The following is a 21760-nucleotide window of genomic DNA, read 5'->3' on the forward strand; positions in this document are numbered from 1 at the left end:
TATATCCCCTCTGCACATAACCAGATTTCTGCAGTGAGTATCGCGAAATCTTTACTTATAGAGGAAAAACCAATTTAGATTTTATAAGGACTGTACTTTCCTTATTGCAATTTAGTTTGCACACGAGACTACAGCATGGGGTTTTCAAGGGTATTTTAAGGTTTCCTAAGGGTCGGCAACGCGCACGTGACACCCGTGGTGTTTCTGGTGTCTAATAGAACTTGTTTCTCTAAACATCTCATACTAATTAAAAAACCATTTATTCATATAGATCATTTTAGCGGCTTATGAACGTCAAATTTTTAACATTATAATTTTAATTTTTTCCCTACCGACCAGTTCAGTATATAGATCCAATTGAGAAGAACAGGCAGGAAACTCAATTCTATTACTTTTTTTATTGAAAGCCAGTTTATTTGCAATGTATATATTATATATAGGTGTCTATGTCTAACATTAAATTCGCTCGTCATTAAAGTTATCGTTTAGTGAGTAATTATTAACATGTAATAATTGAAAACAATTAAGAAAAACCAAAATTTCTGACATAACGAATCAAAACATTAGCTGGTAAAACAAATTTTTGCTAAAATATCGCTTATTGTTTATGCGATAGGGTTGTAAATCGATTGTGGTTGGTATTGTGACATGGATAGCATGCTTGTGTGACAATATATATCTTATATCTATGTGATAGGGTTGTAAATCGGATGTGATTGATATTGTGACGTTGATAGTATGGTTGTGTGACGCATATATTGATTTCTGTGGCACACAGGCGCACTTCCATTCAATACCCCATCTGTTGCTCGACTTCCAAGTCAGTCAGCCCAGAGTTATGAACTTAGACACACGTTTTTGAATATATATATATATATATTTATGTTATTTTGAATTAAATATATTATTTACCTCATAAAATACAGAGTGGGAATATATCGCGAGAATCGTAAGTAAAAGTTATTTATTTTTTCAAACTTAATTACCTACGAGTTGCGATGTTATTTCTTTAATAAAATTTATTATTGATTAATGTTTTTTTTAGTAAATAATTGTTTGTTTTTAATGTAAATTAAATATATAGTGTTGGATATAAAATCGGAATTGACCTTGGAAAGTGAGTGTATAAAATCATTACATGAAACAATGTCGTGTACAACATATATATACTAGCTGTGCCCGCGGCTTCGTCCGCGTTTTTGTGACCTCGAACCAAACAAAGAAAAAATATTAATTAAGCTAACCATAAAAATAATTTTCCATACAAACTTCGATACCCTTTAGATTAAATTTTTTACCCCCTTAAGGGGGGTAACAATAAGGGTACCATTTTTACATACTTTGAATGTCATATTTATTTGTATTTAATCAACAGCTTCGAAATAAGTTTCAAGCTTCTTGACGACCTCGGTGGTCGCGGGTTCGATTCCTCGCACGGCACAAACAATTCACACAGTATTCATAAGTATGATTGTTTGTATCGGTCTGGGTGTTTTCTATGTATAATAAATATGTATTCACAAAAAAAATCTATGTATATGTACCAGTTGTCTAGTACCCATAACACAAGCTTTAGATAGCTTAACTTGGGTCTAGATGGCGCTGTGTGAATTGTCCTGAGATTATTATTATTATTATTATTGTAAGATTCTTCAATACAACTTTCATCCCCCCTTACAACCCTTTTTTCGTATTAAAACGTAGCCTATGTCCTTTCTCTAGACTATCCGTGTACCAAATTTAATTTAAATCGGTTCAGTAGATTTAACGTGAAAACGAGACAGACAGACAGGCAGAGTTACTTTCGCATTTATAATATTAGTAAGCATATATGTAATACTAGCTACTCGCCCCGGCTTCGTCCAGTGTACATGTATCATACATATAAACCTTCCTCTTAAATAGAGTGACTATTTATTAGAAGAAACCGCTTCAAAAGTTGCGTAGTTTTAAAGATTTAAGCACACATAGGGACGGACAGACAGCGACTTTGTTTTATACTATGTAATGATATATAATACACATATATACAGTGTCAGTATCGGAATCATTTCCTATATAGAAGTGGTATATCTTGACCTACGCCAAGTACAGTTGCCCGCAATAAAACATGAGAAAAATGGTGATCACTCGTTTGTAAACAAAGCGCAGTGTTGCAGCGTGACCGGTTATATATTCTAACTGGCTGTTCCCGGGAGTTCGTCCTCGTGGAGTTTAATTTTATTTTTCTAAAATAAAATAATAGTAGCCTAAGTTACTCCTTATTAGATCAGCTACCTGCCAAAACAGTTCCTTCAAAATCGGTCCAGCCATTTCAGTGATTACCCGGAACAAACAGACCGACAGACGGACAGACAAAAATTGTGAAAAATGTTATTTTAGTGTACCGTATTTACATTCATATGCATATAGTAAAAAACGGTTATTTCAATATTACAAACAGACACTGCAATTTTATATATATGTATAGATAATATTTTACTTGTATTGAAGTTAGAGATTGAGAATTGAGTAGTTTCCTTTTTAACATCCATATAAGATTGTTGGAAATTCCATCAAAAATATATATTAAAATCTCCTCAATAATTTATTTCATAAGATTCAATAGCCAACTATATTTTTTCTTTTTGAGTATTTAATTGAATTAGTGCTAATTGGTGGTTTGTATTCACACACTTAAACTTAAAAATGTAAAGTAATAATAAAATTATTTAAAAGAGCAACACGCAAGTTTCTTGCTCGTTCTTCTTGTGATGAGACAGCTTTCCGAACGAGCGGTAGATTAGAAAATGTGGTGACTATTCAAAAGTGCTTCAATGTAAGTTTATTTGAATAAATGATTTTCTATTCTATTCTATTCTATTCTATTCCAACGCTGTGTTCTCTACATTACGATTGGCGTTTGATTACCTGTTCGTCAATATTTTTGTTACACCGCTAATTATAAAAATCGGTAAAAAAACCCGCTAAAAATCGGTTTCGGAGGGGTATGGTAATTAACATTGTGACACGAGAATTTTATATATAAGATTCAAAAGAGCAACACACAAGTTTCTTGCTCATTCTTCTTATGATGAGTCTGCGTTCCGAATGAGTGGTTTTTTTTCGGACTACTCTAATGCTGTTGGCCGCAGCTGGCCTTTACAGCTTCACCGGACGATAGGGGGCGAGTGCAGATGGCACAAACCTGCGAAAGGACTTATGGAGCGGCTGAAGGCCAACTCCTGCCTGACGGATACGACTTTAGTCTGAGGGCACCACTAGGGGTTCGAACCTCGGGTCAGGCCGTCGTAATATCGGAGAGGGGAGATCGATCGGAGGGGCGAATGAGTGGTAAAATAAAAATATAACTATTCAAAAGTGCTTGTATTGAGTTTATTTGAATAAATATTATTTCTATGTCAGTTTGTAACTCTTCATCATCTGCTTTCTTATCCCATTTATTTGTGGTCGTCGTAATATGTTTTTCGCTTCCATTCATCCCTGTTCGCAGTCATCTCGTTATTTACTCCCTTTCTCACCATATCATCTTTCACACGGCCCGGACGGACGGATGACTACGTCATACTAGCTTTGTGCAAGCAAAGTTTCAGCCCGATCGGTTAAAAATTGACGAAGTTTCATACAAACTTTCATCCCCTATTTTATCCCTTTAAGTGTAGAATTAATCAAAATCCTTTCATAGCGGATGCCTAGATCATAACATCTACCTGCATGCCAAATTTCAGCCCGATGCGTCCAGTGGTTTGGGCTGTGCGTTGATAGATCACTATATGTCACCTTGGAGTTATAGGTAAAAAAAGGAAAAAAAAAGAATTTTTTGCTTTATTGTAATTCCTCGTTTAGGTTCAGTAAACATTCTGGCAATAATTAAACAAAAAATAACCTTTTGTTTCCTTATGATTTTACCTTATTTTCGTCACAGACAATTACGGCAATTTGTTAATGAACAGTAATTCAGATATCACACAAAATCGATTTTCCCTGTGTCCAATTAAATTTATATTTATATAAAACCACAGATAACATATACCCTTAATGATAGTATAAATTAGCTGTACCCGCGACTTCGTCCGCGTGGAATTTAACTTTATTTTTCTAAAATATTACAGTAGCCAAAAAAAGTTAATCTTATTAGATCAGCAGAACAAACAGACAGCCAAAAAATGTCCCGTCAAAATCGGTCCAGCCATTTTAGAGATCCCGGAAGAATCAGAAGACAGACAAAAATTGTAAAAAATTTTATTTATATTGTGTATATACCGTATTTATATTCATCATAAATAAAATTGATTTTGTACCCATGTTCTGTTTGTAATGCTTTTTATTTAAAAAAAAACAATTTTTTTTATTACATACATATGAATACGGTACATACACCAAAATAACATTTTTTACAATTTTTGTCTGTCTGTTTATTCCGGCTAATCTATGAAAAGGCTGGACCGATTTCGACGGGACTTTTTTTGGCAGGTATCTGACATATTAAGGAGTAACTTAGTCTACTTTTATTTTAGAAAAATAAAGTTCCACGCGGACGCTGCCGCGGGAACAGCTAGTTATACATGTAAATTATAACCGCGTCAAACTTAAAACAATACATATTATAGTGACAAATGTTTCCTTTTGTTTTGCAATGATTTTTATAACAGAAATAAATTCTTCAATTACGACTATAGTTGTCATAAAGAATAGAATAGAATAGAATAACATTTATTACATCACAACACAATAAAAACGATGCTGACAGCAGCATATAAATTATTATATAATCATTACTAATATTACAAATGCAAAAGTAACTCTGTCTGTCTGTCTGTCTGTCTGTCTTTTACGCCAAAACTACTGAACCGATTCAAATGAAATTTAACAAAATTATTATATACATTATTAATTAAACAGATAGTCTAGATCCTGAGAAAGGACATAGGCTACTTTTTGAGACGAAAAAAAGGGTTGTAAGGGTTGTAAGGGGTTGAAAGGGGAGATGCAAAGTTGTATGGAAGTATCTTCATTTAATAAAGCTAGAAGCTTGAAATTTATTTTTTAGATTCCTGACTAAATGTAAATAATTATTATATTCAGAAATTTATGTAAATAAAAAATTTTAAATTTAGTAAAATAAAATAGGGGATGAAATGGAAATTGCTCATTCGTCGTCTATTCCATGCGGACGAAGTTGTGGGCTGAGCTAGTATATAAAATATAATATTATATAAAATATATATAAACACATTAGTGACAGTGATAGTCTAGTGGTTCAGCACACCGCTGCACTTCCGATGTTCACAGGTTCGATTCCTTACATTCATGAGTATGATTGTTTGAATTGATCTGAGTTGTCTAGTACCCATAACACAAGCTCTGTTTACTTTGGAAACATTTCAAATAATTTTTATTTTTTAATTTCTATTAGACGTAAGAATTAATATCAAGCCATCAACTTAGTATGAAAAGCTCAAAAATAATATTAAAACAAATGTTTGTACCGTGCGAGGAATCGAATCCGTGACCATTGGTATTAAGTAAGGGGTATGCTAAAGCGCCAGGCCTTCTTACTTCATTATTTCATTACATAGTATAAAATAAAGTCGCTGTCGCTGTCTGTTCCTATGTATGCTTAAATCTTTAAAACAACGCAACGGATTTTTAAGCGGTTTATTTAATAGATAGATTGATTCTAGAGGAAGGTTTATATATATAATACATGTACACCCGTGCGAAGCCGGGGCGAGTAGCTAGTATATTATAAACGCAAAAGATTGTGAGTATGCATGGATGTTTTAACTCTTTCACGCAAAAACTATCGAACAGATTTTGATGAGACTTTACACTAATATAGTTTATACATCAGAATAACACATAGATTATAATTTAAAAAGATATTATGTAAGTTGGGTGAAATATAATTATTGATGTCAAGTAAGTGTGATACAAACGAAATTGTCAGTTAGTAAAAAATAAATTCATATTAATTATATAAGAAATAAAAATAATATTGTCTGGATCTGAATGTTGGACCGTAAAGGGGACGGAAAAATGGCGTGTGCATGTGGCAGAAATGCGAATATTAAGATGGATGTGTGGGGTTACCAGGAATGACAGAATAAGGAATGTGTATATACGAGGAAGTTTGAAAGTTGCGCCGGTTATAGAAAAGTTGCGAGGTAACAGATTGAGCTGGTATGGGCATGTTATGCGGAGGAATGAGGACCATGTCTTATGGAAAGTGTGTAATATGAATGTGGATGGATGTAAAGGGAGGGGACGCCCTAAGAAAAGATGGATGGATTCTGTGAAAGATGATATGAATAAAAGAAGAGTATGCTCAGATATGACGACCGATAGAGAGCAGTGGAAGAGAATTACATACTGCGCAGACCCAAATAATGGGATAAAGGCAAGGCAATGATGAAGAAATAAAAATAATATATTAGCTAATATCTGAATTAACATATATACCAACATTACGTTATCTTAGAATAATATTTGCGTCAGTTTAATGTTGTGGACTGTAGCCACTGTACAAGAAGGACGCACGTTCACTTTAATAGCAAGGACCTTATACCTATATTTAACAGCCTTATATTGTTTAAACCTACTAGCAAACTTATATCATTATCATTACATAGTATAAAACAAAGTCGCTGTCGCTGTCTGTCCGTATGTATGCTTAAATCTATAAAACTACGCAACGGATTTTGAAGCGGTTTTTTTAATAGATAGAGTGATTCATAGGAAGGTTTAAGAATAGAATAGAAATTCATTTATTCAAATAAACTTAATTTAAGCACTTTTGAATAGTCAACAATTTTTTTTAAATCTACCGCTCATTCGGAAAGCTGTCTCATCACAAGAAGAACGAGCAAGAAACTTGCGTGTTGCTCTTTTAAATAATCATTGTAACTTTACATTTCCAATTCGAAACGTGCGAATACAAACCACCAACTAGCACTAATTTATTAAGGTCAGATATTAAGTACACAATAGGATTAAAACAGTCGTAGTGATTAGAGCAGACCAGTCCCTACAGTTTATATATATAATACATGAACACCCGTGCGAAGCCGGGGTGAGTAATTAGTTTGTATATAAAAATTACGTGTCACTTTGTTTGTCCGCTATGGACTCCTAAACTACTGAACTGATTGCAAATTTGATTTGCACATTGCGTGCAATTTGATCCAACTTGAAAGATAGGATAGCTTACATCTCAATTTATAGTCGCAATATTATTTTATTCAAGAACCTTAGCCACAGCAACGCGTGCCCGGGTTTGCTTTTATTTATATGTTTTTAATTAACATTACATACTAGCCGTGCCCGCGATTTCACACGCATGAAAATAATCTATGTGTTATTCTGATAAGCTATATTACTGTAAAGTTTCATGAAAATCCATTAATTGGTTTTTTGCGTAAAAAAAAATAACAAACATCCTTTGCTAGAGTGATTCTAGAGGAAGGTTTATATATAGCTAGCTACACTAGCTTTTTCCCGCGGCTTCGCTCTCCTTAATTTATCCCTTTGGGCGTGGAATTTATCAAAATGCTTTCTTAGGGGATACCTAGGTCATAATAGCTTTATGCATGCAAAGTCTCAGCCCGATCGGTATAAAATTGACAAATTTTCATCCCCTATTTTATCCCCTTGGGGGAAGAAATAATCAAAATCCTTTCTTAGCGGATGCCTACGTCATAACATCTACCTGCATGCCAAATTTCAGCCCGATCCGACCAGTGATTTAGGCTGTGCGTTGATAGATCACTAAGTCAGTCAGCACTTTTGAGTCATATATATTTAGATTCCTGGTAAATTTGTCTCGATGTGCTAACTCATCTCACCTCATGCTCTTATCATCCTCCACTGGTGCCCCGCCAGCGTAAACAGCTCAGAAGGGTGCACCATTGAATTATTCTCTAATAAAACTTGTTTCTCTAAACATCTCATACTAATTAAAAAATCATTTATTCAAATAGGACATTTTTTACGCTCTTGTCGGTGGAGCTCTTGCCACTTTCCGCGATCTTCCATCATGCTCTCTAATTCTTGATACGACACGACTCCCATTTTGTCCTCAATTTGTTTGATGTAGCTATTCCTTGGTCTTCCCCTCCCCCTCTTTCCTTCTATTTTCCCCTCAATAATAATTTTCTTGAAATCATCATGCCGTATCAAGTGTCCTAACATATATATATATATATATACCACAACGGCTGTAGTAATATAATTCTGTGCATTTTCCAAATAAATAAGGTAATTTAACCTCTCGATCCAAATACCATTCTTAATTAATATCCAATTTTGGTAAAAGTCACGCTGTCAATCAACTTTCGTTAATGTTGCGTGAGCACTTTCTGTTTTTTTTAATATATAATTAAATTAACTCAACCGGCAACGTTTCGTTTAATAAATTAATATCACTATTAAAACAGGGGTTGATGGTAGAGGCGTTAAAATTTTAGGGTTGTATATATTTTAATGACGAATTATACAACAAAAATAGTTCAAGAAATAAAAAAATTGGGTAGGAGTAACTTAGGCTACTTTTATTTTAGAAAAAATAAAGTTAAATTCCACGCGGACAAATTCGCAGCTAGTCATTTATAAACGCACGAATTGAATTGAATACCGCTAGCATAACTAATATTACAATAAATAAACTAACAATTGCATAATCGTTAAAAATCTCGACCTGTCGGAAGTGTACAGACCTTGCGCCTAACCTCACTTTAATAAAGTAGGTTAACGTACCAATATCAAGGTTGACTTTGATTAAAAAAAACGCGGGATCACTACCGGTTGTGATCAAATAGAAATAGAAATAATCTTTATTCAAATAAACTCATTACAAGCACTTTTGAATAGTCATATTTTGATTCTACCACTCATTCGGAATGCAGATTCATCACAAGAAGAATGAGCAAGAAACTTGTGTGTTGCTCTTTTTAATAGATGTTTTTTTTATATAAATAATTACAGTATAACAAGTAAGAGGCATGCGATAATTAACATAGAAGTCGCTACGCACTCATTATTAGTGTAATCAGATAATATTGTTAGTGCTATAGATTTAAAGTTTTTCTATAAAAACATTATTATCGTTAACGAATTCTTCAATTTTATAGTAAGCTTTTTTGCAAAGGAAGTGTTTTATTTGACATTTAAATCTTTTTTCTGGCAGATTTATAACAGACTCTGGTATTTTATTGTAAAACCTTACGCAATTGCCATAAAACGAATTACTAACTTTAGCCAAACGACATTTAGGTAAAATCAGTTTGTTATTGTTACGTAAGCTTTTATTAGTGCAATCACTAACTCTTTTGAAACTGTCTATATTCTTCCTGGCATACATGATATTTTCATAAATGTATTGAGAAGCAACGGTGAGGATATTTGAATCCTTAAAACACTTGTACAAACCACACAATTGTAAGATAACTAATATTATGTTAATTTTGATCATATTTTTGTCATTTTACTACAGTTTTTTTTGTAATTTTCAAAATCGAATAGTACTTACTGGAGATAACGCCGAACGTACAAACTTAAAAACTTTACCTCTATAATATTGTTATAGAGAATATAATAATAACAATCCTGAGCAATTTACAAAGCGCCATCTAGTCATAAGCTAAGCAGAGCTTGTATTACTAGACAACTGATATAAATATTTAGATGGATAAGAATCGAACCCGCGACCATCGGAAGTAAAGCGATGTGCTATACCACTAGACCACCGAGGCAACATAGCAACAAAACCACGCTCTGATCTTGTATATTGACAGTAATAACGTAATAAATATAATTGTTACAACCCTATTATTAGATAAACAACACGTGGAAGAATTTGTTTCACGTTGTGATAAACACTATTGAAAACATTTGGATTTCCTTCAAGTACATATACGAAAATAATATGAATATAATATATCGAACGGGGTTTTTCAAGAAGGGTATACTTAGGTTTCTTAAGGGTCGGAATGCACAAGTGACACCCCTGGTGTTTTGTTTGTGTGATAATGGACGGGTGCACCATACCCGCTTACGCTAACGGTATACGCTGGCGGGGCACCAGTAGAGGATGGTAAGCATGAGGTCAGGTCAGTTAGCACATCATGACAAATTCACCAGGAATTTAAAATGATGGTTTCGGGGGGAACCGCGTGGAGGTCAACCTGACATGGTATCTTGCTAGCTATGGGGTTATCAATCCACATTACTAACAATCCTCATCCCTGCACACCCCTGCTGTTTCAGACGTCCATAGGCTACTGTAACCGTTTACCATCAGATGGGCCGACAGTTCTTCGACAGGACACTTCTTCGATAAGTAGGCTAGCAATAAACGATTTCTTAATTTTGATCCAATATTTCCTGAGATAACATTCAACTAAACAAACCAACGTACTCGTCATCTTTACAATAATAACACAGACAGCGATCTACTGTATGAAGAGTCGTGACTCATTAAGAGAGAAATTCAAAGAGGCAAATATTCTCATCGTTGCTTCTCAATTTATATATTCAAATATCCTATATGTTCATAAAAATATTGACTTATTTCCAAAAAACAGCAATATTCATAATATTAATACTAGATTTAAAGACAAACTTGCTGTCCCCAAATATTATATATAAAATTCTCGTGTCACAGTTTTAGTTCCCATACTCCTCCGAAACGGCTTGACCGATTCTCATGAAATTTTGTGAGCGTATTGAGTAGGTCTGAGAATCGGCCAACATCTATTTTTCATCCCCCTAAATGTTAGGGGTAGTCCACCCCTAATTTTTTTTATTTTAAGGCAAAACAACGTTTGCCTGTACAACTAGTATATATATATTATTATATTAGTATCATATTTTTATGATATAAAATTTACTGTACTCATTTTGTAAATCTAATATATAATAGCCTATTTGCCCAATATGCACAGTAAAAAACTATTAGTGGACAATATGGCAATAAAACACTTTTCGACATAACCAAACTTCTGCCTTTACATCTTCGTCTAAAACTCATCAACTGCTTCTTTCTTATCCTATTTATTTACTGTCGGCGTACATTTCCTTATAAAACTATCAATAATACATAATTCTAATAAATAATATATACAATACTGATAAACAGACGTATACACACACTTTCCAAACATATTAGTATCTATCGATAACCTTTAACAGGAGTCAATTGTTATAACAAATTGTTACATTACAACATCGCAATCCGCTCAGTACTATCGTAACGGTCACATGTAAAAACAATTCGTAACAATTCTAGAAAAAAAATGTCCGCTATAAATGGAAAAGACAACAACGAACCTACCATTCCACCATCAGCACTAATAAGAAGAGTCAGTTCTCGATCAATAAGGAATTCGATATCAGAAGAGAATGGAGTTGAGAATAGTACGAACAAATCTTTTGTGAGTAAATACAAGAAAACACCGGAGGCGTTGAAGAGTTTCCACTTGAATGACGAGAGTGAGCTGGAGGTGCCTGGTACTCCGATGACGCCGAGGACTTCCACCACACCAGGTTGGTACCAATTTTCCGGTGCATCATCCATCTAATGTCATCTGAACTTATTTTAATGAGGAACTAGCCATTGCGTGGAGTACATTTTGTTTTTTAATTCGTTTGCTAGTAAAGCATAGTAAGTTACAATGTAATAATAATATTATACATAAATTAAAAAACATTGTTGATATATATACAGACATACAAAGTCACAGATCGATCCGTCGTCCAATTCAAACGGGGATCGAAATTACGACGGCCTGAGCCGAGGTTCGAACCCCTAGCGGTGCCTTCAGACTAAAGTCGTATCCATCCGGCTGGAGTTGGCCTTCAGACGCTCCATGTCCTTTCGTGGGTTTGGGATGCCATCCCTATCGTCCGGTGAAGCTGTAAAGGCCAGCTGCAGCCAGCATTAGAGTAGTCCGTAATAAAAATAACAACACATAATACAACAACCACTGTGGAAATATTTTCATAGTTTCATTTTAGTTTATTTTATTTAACTACCCTAATCAAAGTACACCCTTGGGGTTCCGTGGATAAGAGTGATTCAATATTTGTTAGAGATGCAACATCGTGAAAAAGATCGATGTTTGTTTGAAAAACATTGATATGAAAAAATATTGTTAATAAGAGCGATATATCGATGTTTTTGCAGATGTTTTTTAATTGCGTAGTTTTAAAGATTTAGGCATACATAGGGATGGACAGCGACAGCGACTTTGTTTTATACTATGTACTGATGATGATGATGATGGAATGAGCACATTACTCGTCCAATTTAAAAATTAAAATAATTAATTAGTTTTAAACCTCTCTTATGATGAAACCGAAAACTTAATAGTTTAATTGCTGTATTTTTTGTATATACTCACATAAAACAGACGCAAAGTTATGGACGTGAATACAAAAAAAAATACACAAAACGCATACAGCTTTAAAACGCGCGCATACACACACACACATACTCTAATGCTCATAAATTATATGTATCATTTATTTGACTTAAAAAAAAATGCGTACAATGGCGGACTTATCCCAGAAGAGGGATTTCTTCCAGTCAACCTTTGAGTTACTGAGAGGAATTGCAGAGTGGTAGAAATAGGTACAATAAATAATACGCGTCACAATTAAATATATAGACAATTGTTTCTGACACAACTTTGTGTATAACAATAGATATATATAAATAATAAAAATTAATTATTTTAGATCAGATATATAATTAATATAGGTACGTGAACTGTCATCGTTACACTACAAAGAAATCAATGACAATTATATTAAAAATAGACAATTAAAAAGTTATGTCATAGACAACAATAATATATATACACAAAAATACACAAATATACACATACACATATACATATATAATGAGTTATGCGCAACGCCACAGTGATTCTGAAATTCCGAACGGACTGAACAACTATGGTCATGTCGATGTTTGTGAATGTGGGAACGATGTATCGACCAAATATCGATGTTTATGATCGATACTTCTATGATATAAATATATTATTAAACTAGCTGTTCCCGCAACTTCATCCGCGTGGAATTTAACTTTAATTTTCTAAAATAATAGTAGCCTAAGTTACTCCCTATTACATCAGCTACCTGCCAAAAAAAGTTTCGTCAAAATCGGTCCAGCCATTTCAGAGATTACCCGCAACAAACAGACAGACTGACAGACCAAAATTTTTTAAAATGTTATTTTGGTGTATGAACTATATTTATATTCATATGCATGTAGTAAAAAACAGTTATATCAATATTACAAACAGACACACCAATTTTATTTATATGAGTTATGTTCGATAACTCGGTTGATCGGTGTATCGTTTGCATTCCTAATATTTGTTCTATTTAATCTGGTTAAAATGGATGTAGCCGTGATGATTTCTTAGAATCGTTCGTCTAAGGTTGAATTCCGTGTCAAAGATTTTTCTTTGTCATTAAATGGCAGTTAATTGTATGGGTAATTGATAGTTCCAGTAATTAATATTGATTATTGTTGACGGCCTCGGTGGTCTAGCGGTTTACCAAACCGCCTTAGTTCCGATGGTCGCTGGTTCGATTCCTCGCATGACAGTATAATCTTTTATATCCACCAATCACTCCATGCAATTTTCGTCAAAACAAAGTTATTTTTTCAATGTAATTTTTTCGTTGAAACAAAGATTTTGTTTTTATTGTAATTTTTTCGTTGAAACAAAGATTTTGGTTTCAAAGTCCTTTATTCGTGCAAAGAAAAGTTTGTTTTCAATATAATTTTTTCGTTGAAACAAAGATTTTGTTTTCAAGTATTTTTTTCATTGAAACAAAGATTTTGTTTTCAAGTAATTTTTTAATTGAAACAAAGATTTTGTTTTCAAAGTCATTCAAAGGCCATAAAAAAGGTATGTTTGATAATAAAACTGGCATGATTTCATCTCTAATTAAATCAACAATCAAAAGGTAATTAATATTCATCGGATGACTTGAATATTGTTATAAATGTGTCGGTATTTTACTTGTTAAAGATTTAAATAAACATAATTTGTCTGTTCGGAACGAATCTGTGATTTCCAATCGAATTTGCACATAATTGTGAGTAAAACTGACGACCTCGGTGGTTTAACGGTTTAGCACACAACTTACGGGTTCGACTCGTCGTTCGGTACAATTATTTGTATTCATGAGTATGATTGTTTATTCATATTTATGAATTATTGTTTATGAATCTTTTGTGTATTCATATTTAACCCTAATAAATTAGTGCTCGTTGGTAGTTTGTGAGCCGCATGCTCGTTTGTCCTCTGTGTTATGAAAAAAAAAAAACATTATATGAAAATCCCGTGCATGAACAACTGCCATGCACGCTCGTCATTCAAGTAATCGTTTAGTGAGTAATAGGTTTTGCTCAATAAATATGATAGCATACATACTAAAATGTCAATATATGGTAAATATTTGTATTTCGTTACATTATTCAGAATGTTTATCCTCAATAATATCAGATTGCTGTATGCCATGCTTTACAAATCGTGTTTACATTGTAAAAAAAAACCACAAATATATACAACAAATAAAGTTTAAATGTCTGTTTGTTATTTCAAATTGATAGCTTTTTAAAACATTAAAAAAAATTCTAAATATCTTTATTTATGTAGGTCTATTACAGACTTATGATATGTCAAATCTACCGTCAGTTCGGAATGATTTCGAGATGAGAAGAACTGACAAGAAGCTCAGCTCGTATTTTTTTTTTAAATAATTGTACATATTTACAATAATACAGATTTCATTAAATGCATATAACCATACTAAGTTTATAGGTATACAAAATATCATGAGGTTTTTCAAGAAACCCTTCTTGAAAAATCTCATGCATTTATTTAAAAAAAAATACGAGCTGAGTTTCTTGTTAGTTCTTCTTGTTAAAGTTTCTTAAGGGTCGGCAATGCGCACGTGACACCCCTGGTGTTTCAGGCGTCCATAGGCTACGGTAACCATTTACCATCAGATGGGCCGTATGCCCAATTGCCACCGTCATAGTTTAAAAAAACAATCATAAAAAAAATATAAAAAATTGTCCGGCTGTTTGTTCTTACTGATCTCTGAAACGGATGGACAGATTTTGATGGTACAAAGATTGCGAATGTCATAAAGAGTAACCGCCTCCTTTCATGTCATCGTCTTCTTCAGCATGAGGTAGCCCACCGTTAGGCTTATGTCCCTTGGATCTGTTTCCAGGATTCGTAGCTTGGTGTGCTAAACCACATCCACATAAAGTAATGGGCAAACTAACCTGATCTCATAGGGCGAAAGGGGGTTGTTAGTTATATTGGGGGTTTAAGTGTTACATAAGCAGATTTATTACAATTATTTACACCCACCCCCCTTCCCCTTGTCAGCAAAAGTAAGCAAAGCACTTACCCCCTCCCCCCAAGTTTAAGTAAACATTTTTCAATTAATGTATTGTTTTTTTTGGCAAAGTCAATGTGAGGGTTGCAATTCGTGTAAAAAAGTAAATAATTACCAATGACGTCATCATCATATAGACTCCCCTACCCCCTAAAACAAGCAAAGCAAAGACCTAAAATCTTATATATAAAATTCTCGTGTCACAGTTTTCGTTCCCATACTCCTCCGAAACGGCTTGACTGATTCTCATGAAATGTTGTTAGCGTATTGAGTAGGTCTGAGAATTGGCCAACATCTATTTTTCATCCCCCTAAATGTTAGGGGTAGTCCACCCCTAATTTTTTTATTTTTTATTTTAAGGCAAAACAACGTTTGCCGGGACAGCTAGTATAACTATAAAAACATTATTATCGTTAACGAATTCTTTTATTTTATAGTAAGCTTTTTTGCAAAGGAAGTGTTTTATTTGACATTTAAATCTTTTTCAGGCACATTTATAACAGACTCTGGTATTTTGTTGTGTAACCTTACGCAATTGCGTACGAATAACTTTAGTTAAACGACATTTAGGTAAAATCAAAAGTTGGCTACACTAAGCTCTGCATAGTTTGTTCCTATGTGACGTTGTCGCATTTATTTATTTATTCTCTGTTTCTTCCACAGGGCACGAGAACTGCACATTCCACCATGACCTGGAGCTGGATCACAGACCACCCACAAGAGAAGCGTTACTCCCTGACATGGCCAACTCCTACCGACTCCTGCTGACAGGTAACTACTATTTCCTTATAACTGTTACCGAAGTAACTTTATAAAAGTGGGTAACTCACTCTCATCTATTTTAGCTATTTATTTATAACTAACTACTCGCCCCGGCATCGCACGGGTGTACATGTATTATATATATAAACCTTCCTCTTGAATCACTCTATCTATTAAAAAAAGCGCTTCAAAATCCGTTGCGTAGTTTTAAAGATTTAAGCATACATAGGGACAGACAGCGACAGCGACTTTGTTTTATACTATGTAATGATTGCACATATATCTATACATATATACATATAAATAAAATTAGAGTGTCTGTTTGTAATATTGTAATAACAGTTACTTACTACATGCATGTGAATATAAATACGGTACATACATCAAAATAACATTTTGTACAATTTTGTCTGTTTGTCTGTTTGTTCCGGCCTAAGCTATAGCCTATGTATTATTCTAATATATAAACTATATTACTGTAAAGTTTCATAAGTGGAAGTAACAAACATCCATCCATACTCATACCCAATTTACACTCAGCCCGAGTGGGCAGGGAAGTGAGCAGCGCGAGAGTGTAAACACGAGTGGAAACACTTCCCATGCCATTGTCGCTGCCACTCGCGCTGCCCGGCGCTCCCTCGATTGTCGGTTTTTCGTGCGCGAGTCAAAGGACTGGCAGCGCGAGTGGCAGCGTGTTTTTACATTCAGCCCTCTCGCTCAGTTGTCGCCCGCCAATATTTCCGGCAGCGAGAGTGACAGGGGAAGCGGCTGAATGTAAACGTAGCATCAGAAACCTTCGCGTTTATATAACCATAAACAGTGGGCTATGCTAATATAATTAAAGAAAATTAAATTTATATTTTACAGGTCTGGGTGAAGATCCTGAAAGACAGGGCCTGCTGAAGACACCTGAACGTGCTGCCAAAGCGATGCTGTTCTTCACCAAGGGATACGACCAAAGCCTTGAAGGTATGATCATCTGGTGATAAATAAATTACTCTGCGTACTCATGTTTACTATACTCGTAAAACACAAAAAATCTTGAAGAGATAGACGGCCTCGGTGGTGTAACGGTTTAGCATATCGCTTTACTTCTTATGGTCGCGGGTTCGATTCCTCGCACGGTGCAATCATTTGTATTCATGAGTATGATTGTTTGTATCGGTCTGGGTGTTTGCTATGTGTATAGAAATATCTATGTATTTATGTTTAGCATGGGACTAGGTGGCGCTGTGTTAATTGTCCAGGGTTATTTATTATCTCTGTCTACGAGGCAAGTCATATGTAAAGTAGCGTTTTTAGACAGCGAGATCATCATGTAGTGTGTATGTACTATAAAATACGGTGAATGGTTTTCTATTTCTATTCTATTCTATTCTATTCTATTACTGGCTACTCGCCCTGGCTTCGCAAGAGTGTACCTGTGTTATACATATAAACTTTCCTCTTGAATCACTATCGATTAAAAAAACCGCTTCAAAATCCGTTGCGTACTTTTAAAGATTTAAGCATACATAGGGACAGACAGCAACAGCGTTATTTTATACTATGTAATAATTATAATTGCAGAGGTCCTGAACAATGCAATATTCGATGAAGACACAGACGAAATGGTAGTGGTGAAGGATATAGAGATGTTCTCCATGTGCGAGCATCACTTGGTGCCATTTTACGGGAAGGTCTCCATTGGTTACCTGCCCCAAGGCAAGATCTTGGGCCTTAGCAAGCTCGCCAGGTAGATTTTTTTTTGTATTTTAATTTTTTCTCTACCGTCCAGTTCGGTATATAGATCCAATTGATTAGAATTGGCAAGAAACTCAATTTGAATTACTTATTTTTTCTTTTTAAAAGCCAGTTTATTTGCAATTTATACTTATATATATAGGTGTCTATGTCTAACATTAAATGAAAATCCCGTGCATGAACAACTATTGCCATGCACGCTCGTCATTCAAGTAATCGTTTAGTGAGTAATAGGCTTTGCTCAGTAAATATGATTTAATAGATATTTTGAATTTATTTAAATTATATAATAATAATCTCAGGACAATTCACACAGCGCCATCTAGACCCAAGTTAAGCTAGCTAAAGCTTGTGTTATGGGTACTAGATAACTGATACAAATACATAGATAATTTTTTTTTCGTAAATACATATTATACATAGAAATTACCCAGACCGATACAAACAATCATACTCATGAATATTTTATAAATGTTTGTGCGTGCGGGGAATCGAAACCGCGACCGTCGGGCGTAAAGCGGTGTACTAGACCGCTAGACCACCGAGGTCGTCAATAGGTGTTTACAATAAGTAAGGCTTGTTCCAGGATCGTGGAGATATTCTCCCGTCGGCTGCAGGTGCAGGAGCGTCTCACCAAACAGATAGCAATCGCCGTAACACAAGCTGTGCGCCCGGCTGGCGTCGCAGTTGTCATCGAAGGAGTGTTAGTATATGTTTCTTTATGTAGCGCGGTAGTCATCAAATTCAATTAAAAAATCATTTATTCATGTAGGACATTTTAGCTGCTTATGAAAGTCAAATTTTTTATCACCTCACCACTGTACCCGCGACTTCGTCCGCATGGAATATGATTTTATTTTTCTAAAATAAAAGTAGCCTAAGTTAGGTACTCCTTATTACATCAGCTACCTGCTATTAAAAATTCCGTCAAAATAGGTGCAGCTATTTCAGAGATTAGTCGGAACAAACAGACAGACAGACAAAAATTGTAAAAATGTTATTTTGGTGTATGTACCGTATTTATATTCATATGCATGTAGTAAAAAACGGTTATTTCAATATTACAAACATACACTCCAATTTTATTTATACATATGTATAGATAATGTTAACGTTTGCTAGTAATTACATAAATAAAACCAACTGAGAGAACATTTTGTTGAACTTGTGCGAAATATTACTTAGTTGCCATTTAGTGTCCACGTTAGCGCATAGATGGCACTAGTATTTTAGTTCTATTTAGAAGAGCTAGATGGCGTTATTCGAATAATTATATTTTGATTAAACTTTTTTTTAGTCTTCGAATTATTTAGAAGTATGATAGAGACTCACTTATTTTTAGTATTACATGATTCAGATTACCTAGATGTAGTATATTATACTTCAATAAGAGTTCATAATACAATAACAATTCATATATTCATATATACGCGGCCATCACGGTTGTTTGTTATTCAATTAAATTTTATTAATTACATTAAATAGTATATATATATATCTATTAGACTTTGGTAAAAGTGGCGTCACTATCTGTCTCGCTCACTCATGGCAAACATGTCCACTATCCATCTCTCTCACCATTTTGCCGTAAAATTAAGAACCTAAACCTTGTGCGAATAAAAAACTTTCTTTCTACCATTTTACAATCCTGATTAAATGCGCGAACTTTTCATGGCACGTCCCTAGACACTTTAATACATTTTTTTTTAAAGACGGCATTTCAAAGTCGACAAATTTTGAAAATTTAAATTCATTGTTTAACAAATAGTCTTAATTCTAGAAAACTTGGTGCAATTGTGTAATTTTTGACTGTGGCTCTAGAAATGTTGTTTAGTGTTTCGGTTCCAAAGTTTAAATGGACAAAAATAAAAAAAATAACCACCATAACCGAAAAATGGTTACAGTTTATACTTTTTATTTTGTATTCAAAAATATATATGTGTTTTTTTATCCTGTCCGTACTCGACTATCTACAAATGTAATTAAAGTGTTTTTAGATTTTTCGAGGGAACTGGTTTTGGAGCCTCATCTATTTCGACAACTAGGGCTAAATGTATTAAATTATGTTTATTATTATTGTCAATAGACACATGTGCATGGTGATGAGAGGAGTCCAGAAGATCAACAGCAAGACGGTGACCTCCACCATGCTGGGGGTGTTCCGCGACGACCCCAAGACCAGGGAGGAGTTCCTCAACCTCGTCCACTCCAAGTGAGGCAGCGACATGTTCCCACCTACGGGACCTCTCAAATTATTCTCTTAGTTGCCTCTAATTCATTTCCATTACTTTCATTTCGTCATTTATTGCGAGCATGCAAATTACGAAACAAATTTCGTTAAACTTGTTTCCTATTTTATTTTGTTTATTTTAAATTAATTTAATACGTAATTTTTGTTCTGCAAATGAATTATTTGCGACTATTAGAAGTAATATGGAAGGCACAGTAACGGTAGAGATGTAATGGAAACAGAAATTTTACCAATATTGCATTAAAAAAAGAACTTCCTAATGACTTAATAAACTATCTAATATTCAAACACATCGACTATTCTAATTTCAAGTACTTTTCATTATTTTCTTTCATTAAAATTGTATAAATATCGTTGTACATAATTTGCGATTTTCATTAACTTTTCGTTATTTCCGTTACATTTATTTATTTATTTTCGTTTGTTGCACTTTTTGTTTCTCTTTATTATGGAACAAAAGTATCCTTAATTCGTTGTTTGATCTCGAAAAAAATGTTTTTCTATCAAATATATATTGTAACTTTAAGTATATATTATATATTAAATATTTGCAATTTTGTTAAGATTAATTTAAGTACAGCTTTAAATGTCTATTCTATATTATATATATACATTTATATATATATTTAAATGGCATAATGATGATTTTATACTGTATTTATTTTTGTATAATATATTAAGTTACAATATATAGTATATTATACAAAATCATGACAATTAAATCCATTATTGTAACGTATATAATATAAATATTTTAACAGAATTATAAATTAATTATATATAAATATATATTCAATAATTCTAATACAGATTTTAAATAGGTTTAATTTTAAGCTCAAATAACAGTATTTAAAAATCTAACTGCCGTAGTTATTAAGCGATTATTACTTGCCGATTATTATGCTTCCTAATGCTTTCTGTCATTTAAATGTTTTCTATTATTTTAGATATATTTTTAAGACTTTGTTAAACGAAATGACAATAAATTTACTTAAAAAAAAAAGTAGGGAATTTTGGTAAGAAATTTATTGCCCAAAATTACCATAATTCCCTCAATTCCAATTAAATTTATTATATTATTGAGTACAATACTTTTTATAAAATTAATATAAAAAAAATACGACAATTTTTTTATTGAATTGTTTTATTTGTGTTGGATGTAAAAATCTCAAGTCATTATGGCTGATACTTGACATTTTTGCAATGTGAAATATATAAATGTATTTAGTAATTTAAATTGAATATGATATTTTGTAGTTATTTTTATTAATTGTAAGACTATCCGCGATGCCTTATATACAATGTGAATGTACGAATTTGACGCCAATGTTATTTATATATTCCAGAGAATTAATATGTTTTATAAATAAATTTTTTATTTTAAGTTTACATTGTTTTTTATTTTACAACCGACTTTTTTTTATTTATTATACTCATAAAAACATAGTAATTCGCTTTAGTTTTGCGTCTAGCTTTGCCTCCCGTTTTCAAACACTAATTTAAAAATAATCTAATTGTTATTTGTAAATAAAATTGTGAATTTTAAATTACATTAGCTTTAAATATAATTTTCTC

At 33.4% G+C, this 21760-nt stretch overlaps 1 protein-coding gene across 3 annotated transcripts; it reads left to right on the plus strand.

Moving 5' to 3' along the window:
- Positions 1-867: 867 nt before the first annotated feature.
- LOC131855469 (GTP cyclohydrolase 1) lies at positions 868-20566 on the plus strand. Of its 3 annotated transcripts, XM_059206745.1 has the most exons (7): positions 868-949; positions 11285-11541; positions 16093-16200; positions 17059-17160; positions 17761-17926; positions 18521-18637; positions 20021-20566. In XM_059206745.1, exons 2-7 carry the CDS (start codon positions 11292-11294, stop codon positions 20148-20150), a joined length of 873 nt encoding a protein of 290 aa, XP_059062728.1. In that variant the 5' UTR covers positions 868-949; positions 11285-11291; the 3' UTR covers positions 20151-20566. The 3 variants fall into 3 exon arrangements, with proteins under 3 accessions (XP_059062728.1, XP_059062730.1, XP_059062729.1); XM_059206747.1 differs by lacking the exon at positions 11285-11541 and having other exon boundaries at positions 908-949; XM_059206746.1 differs by lacking the exon at positions 868-949 and having other exon boundaries at positions 11245-11541.
- Positions 20567-21760: the final 1194 nt, after the last annotated feature.

This window comes from Achroia grisella, unplaced genomic scaffold (assembly GCF_030625045.1).
Source record: "Achroia grisella isolate CSIRO2021 unplaced genomic scaffold, CSIRO_AGI_Agris_v1 utg1433, whole genome shotgun sequence".
Lineage (NCBI taxonomy): Eukaryota > Metazoa > Arthropoda > Insecta > Lepidoptera > Pyralidae > Achroia > Achroia grisella.

Bases quoted from the DNA above. Each gene is read 5' to 3' on its own strand.
- LOC131855469 (XM_059206745.1), top strand. From the start codon at position 11,292: ATGTCCGCTATAAATGGAAAAGACAACAACGAACCTACCATTCCACCA. The intron at 16,201-17,058 runs GTAACTACTATT...TATATTTTACAG, and splicing joins CTACCGACTCCTGCTGACAG to GTCTGGGTGAAGATCCTGAA. The intron at 18,638-20,020 runs GTTAGTATATGT...TATTGTCAATAG, and splicing joins GCAGTTGTCATCGAAGGAGT to ACACATGTGCATGGTGATGA.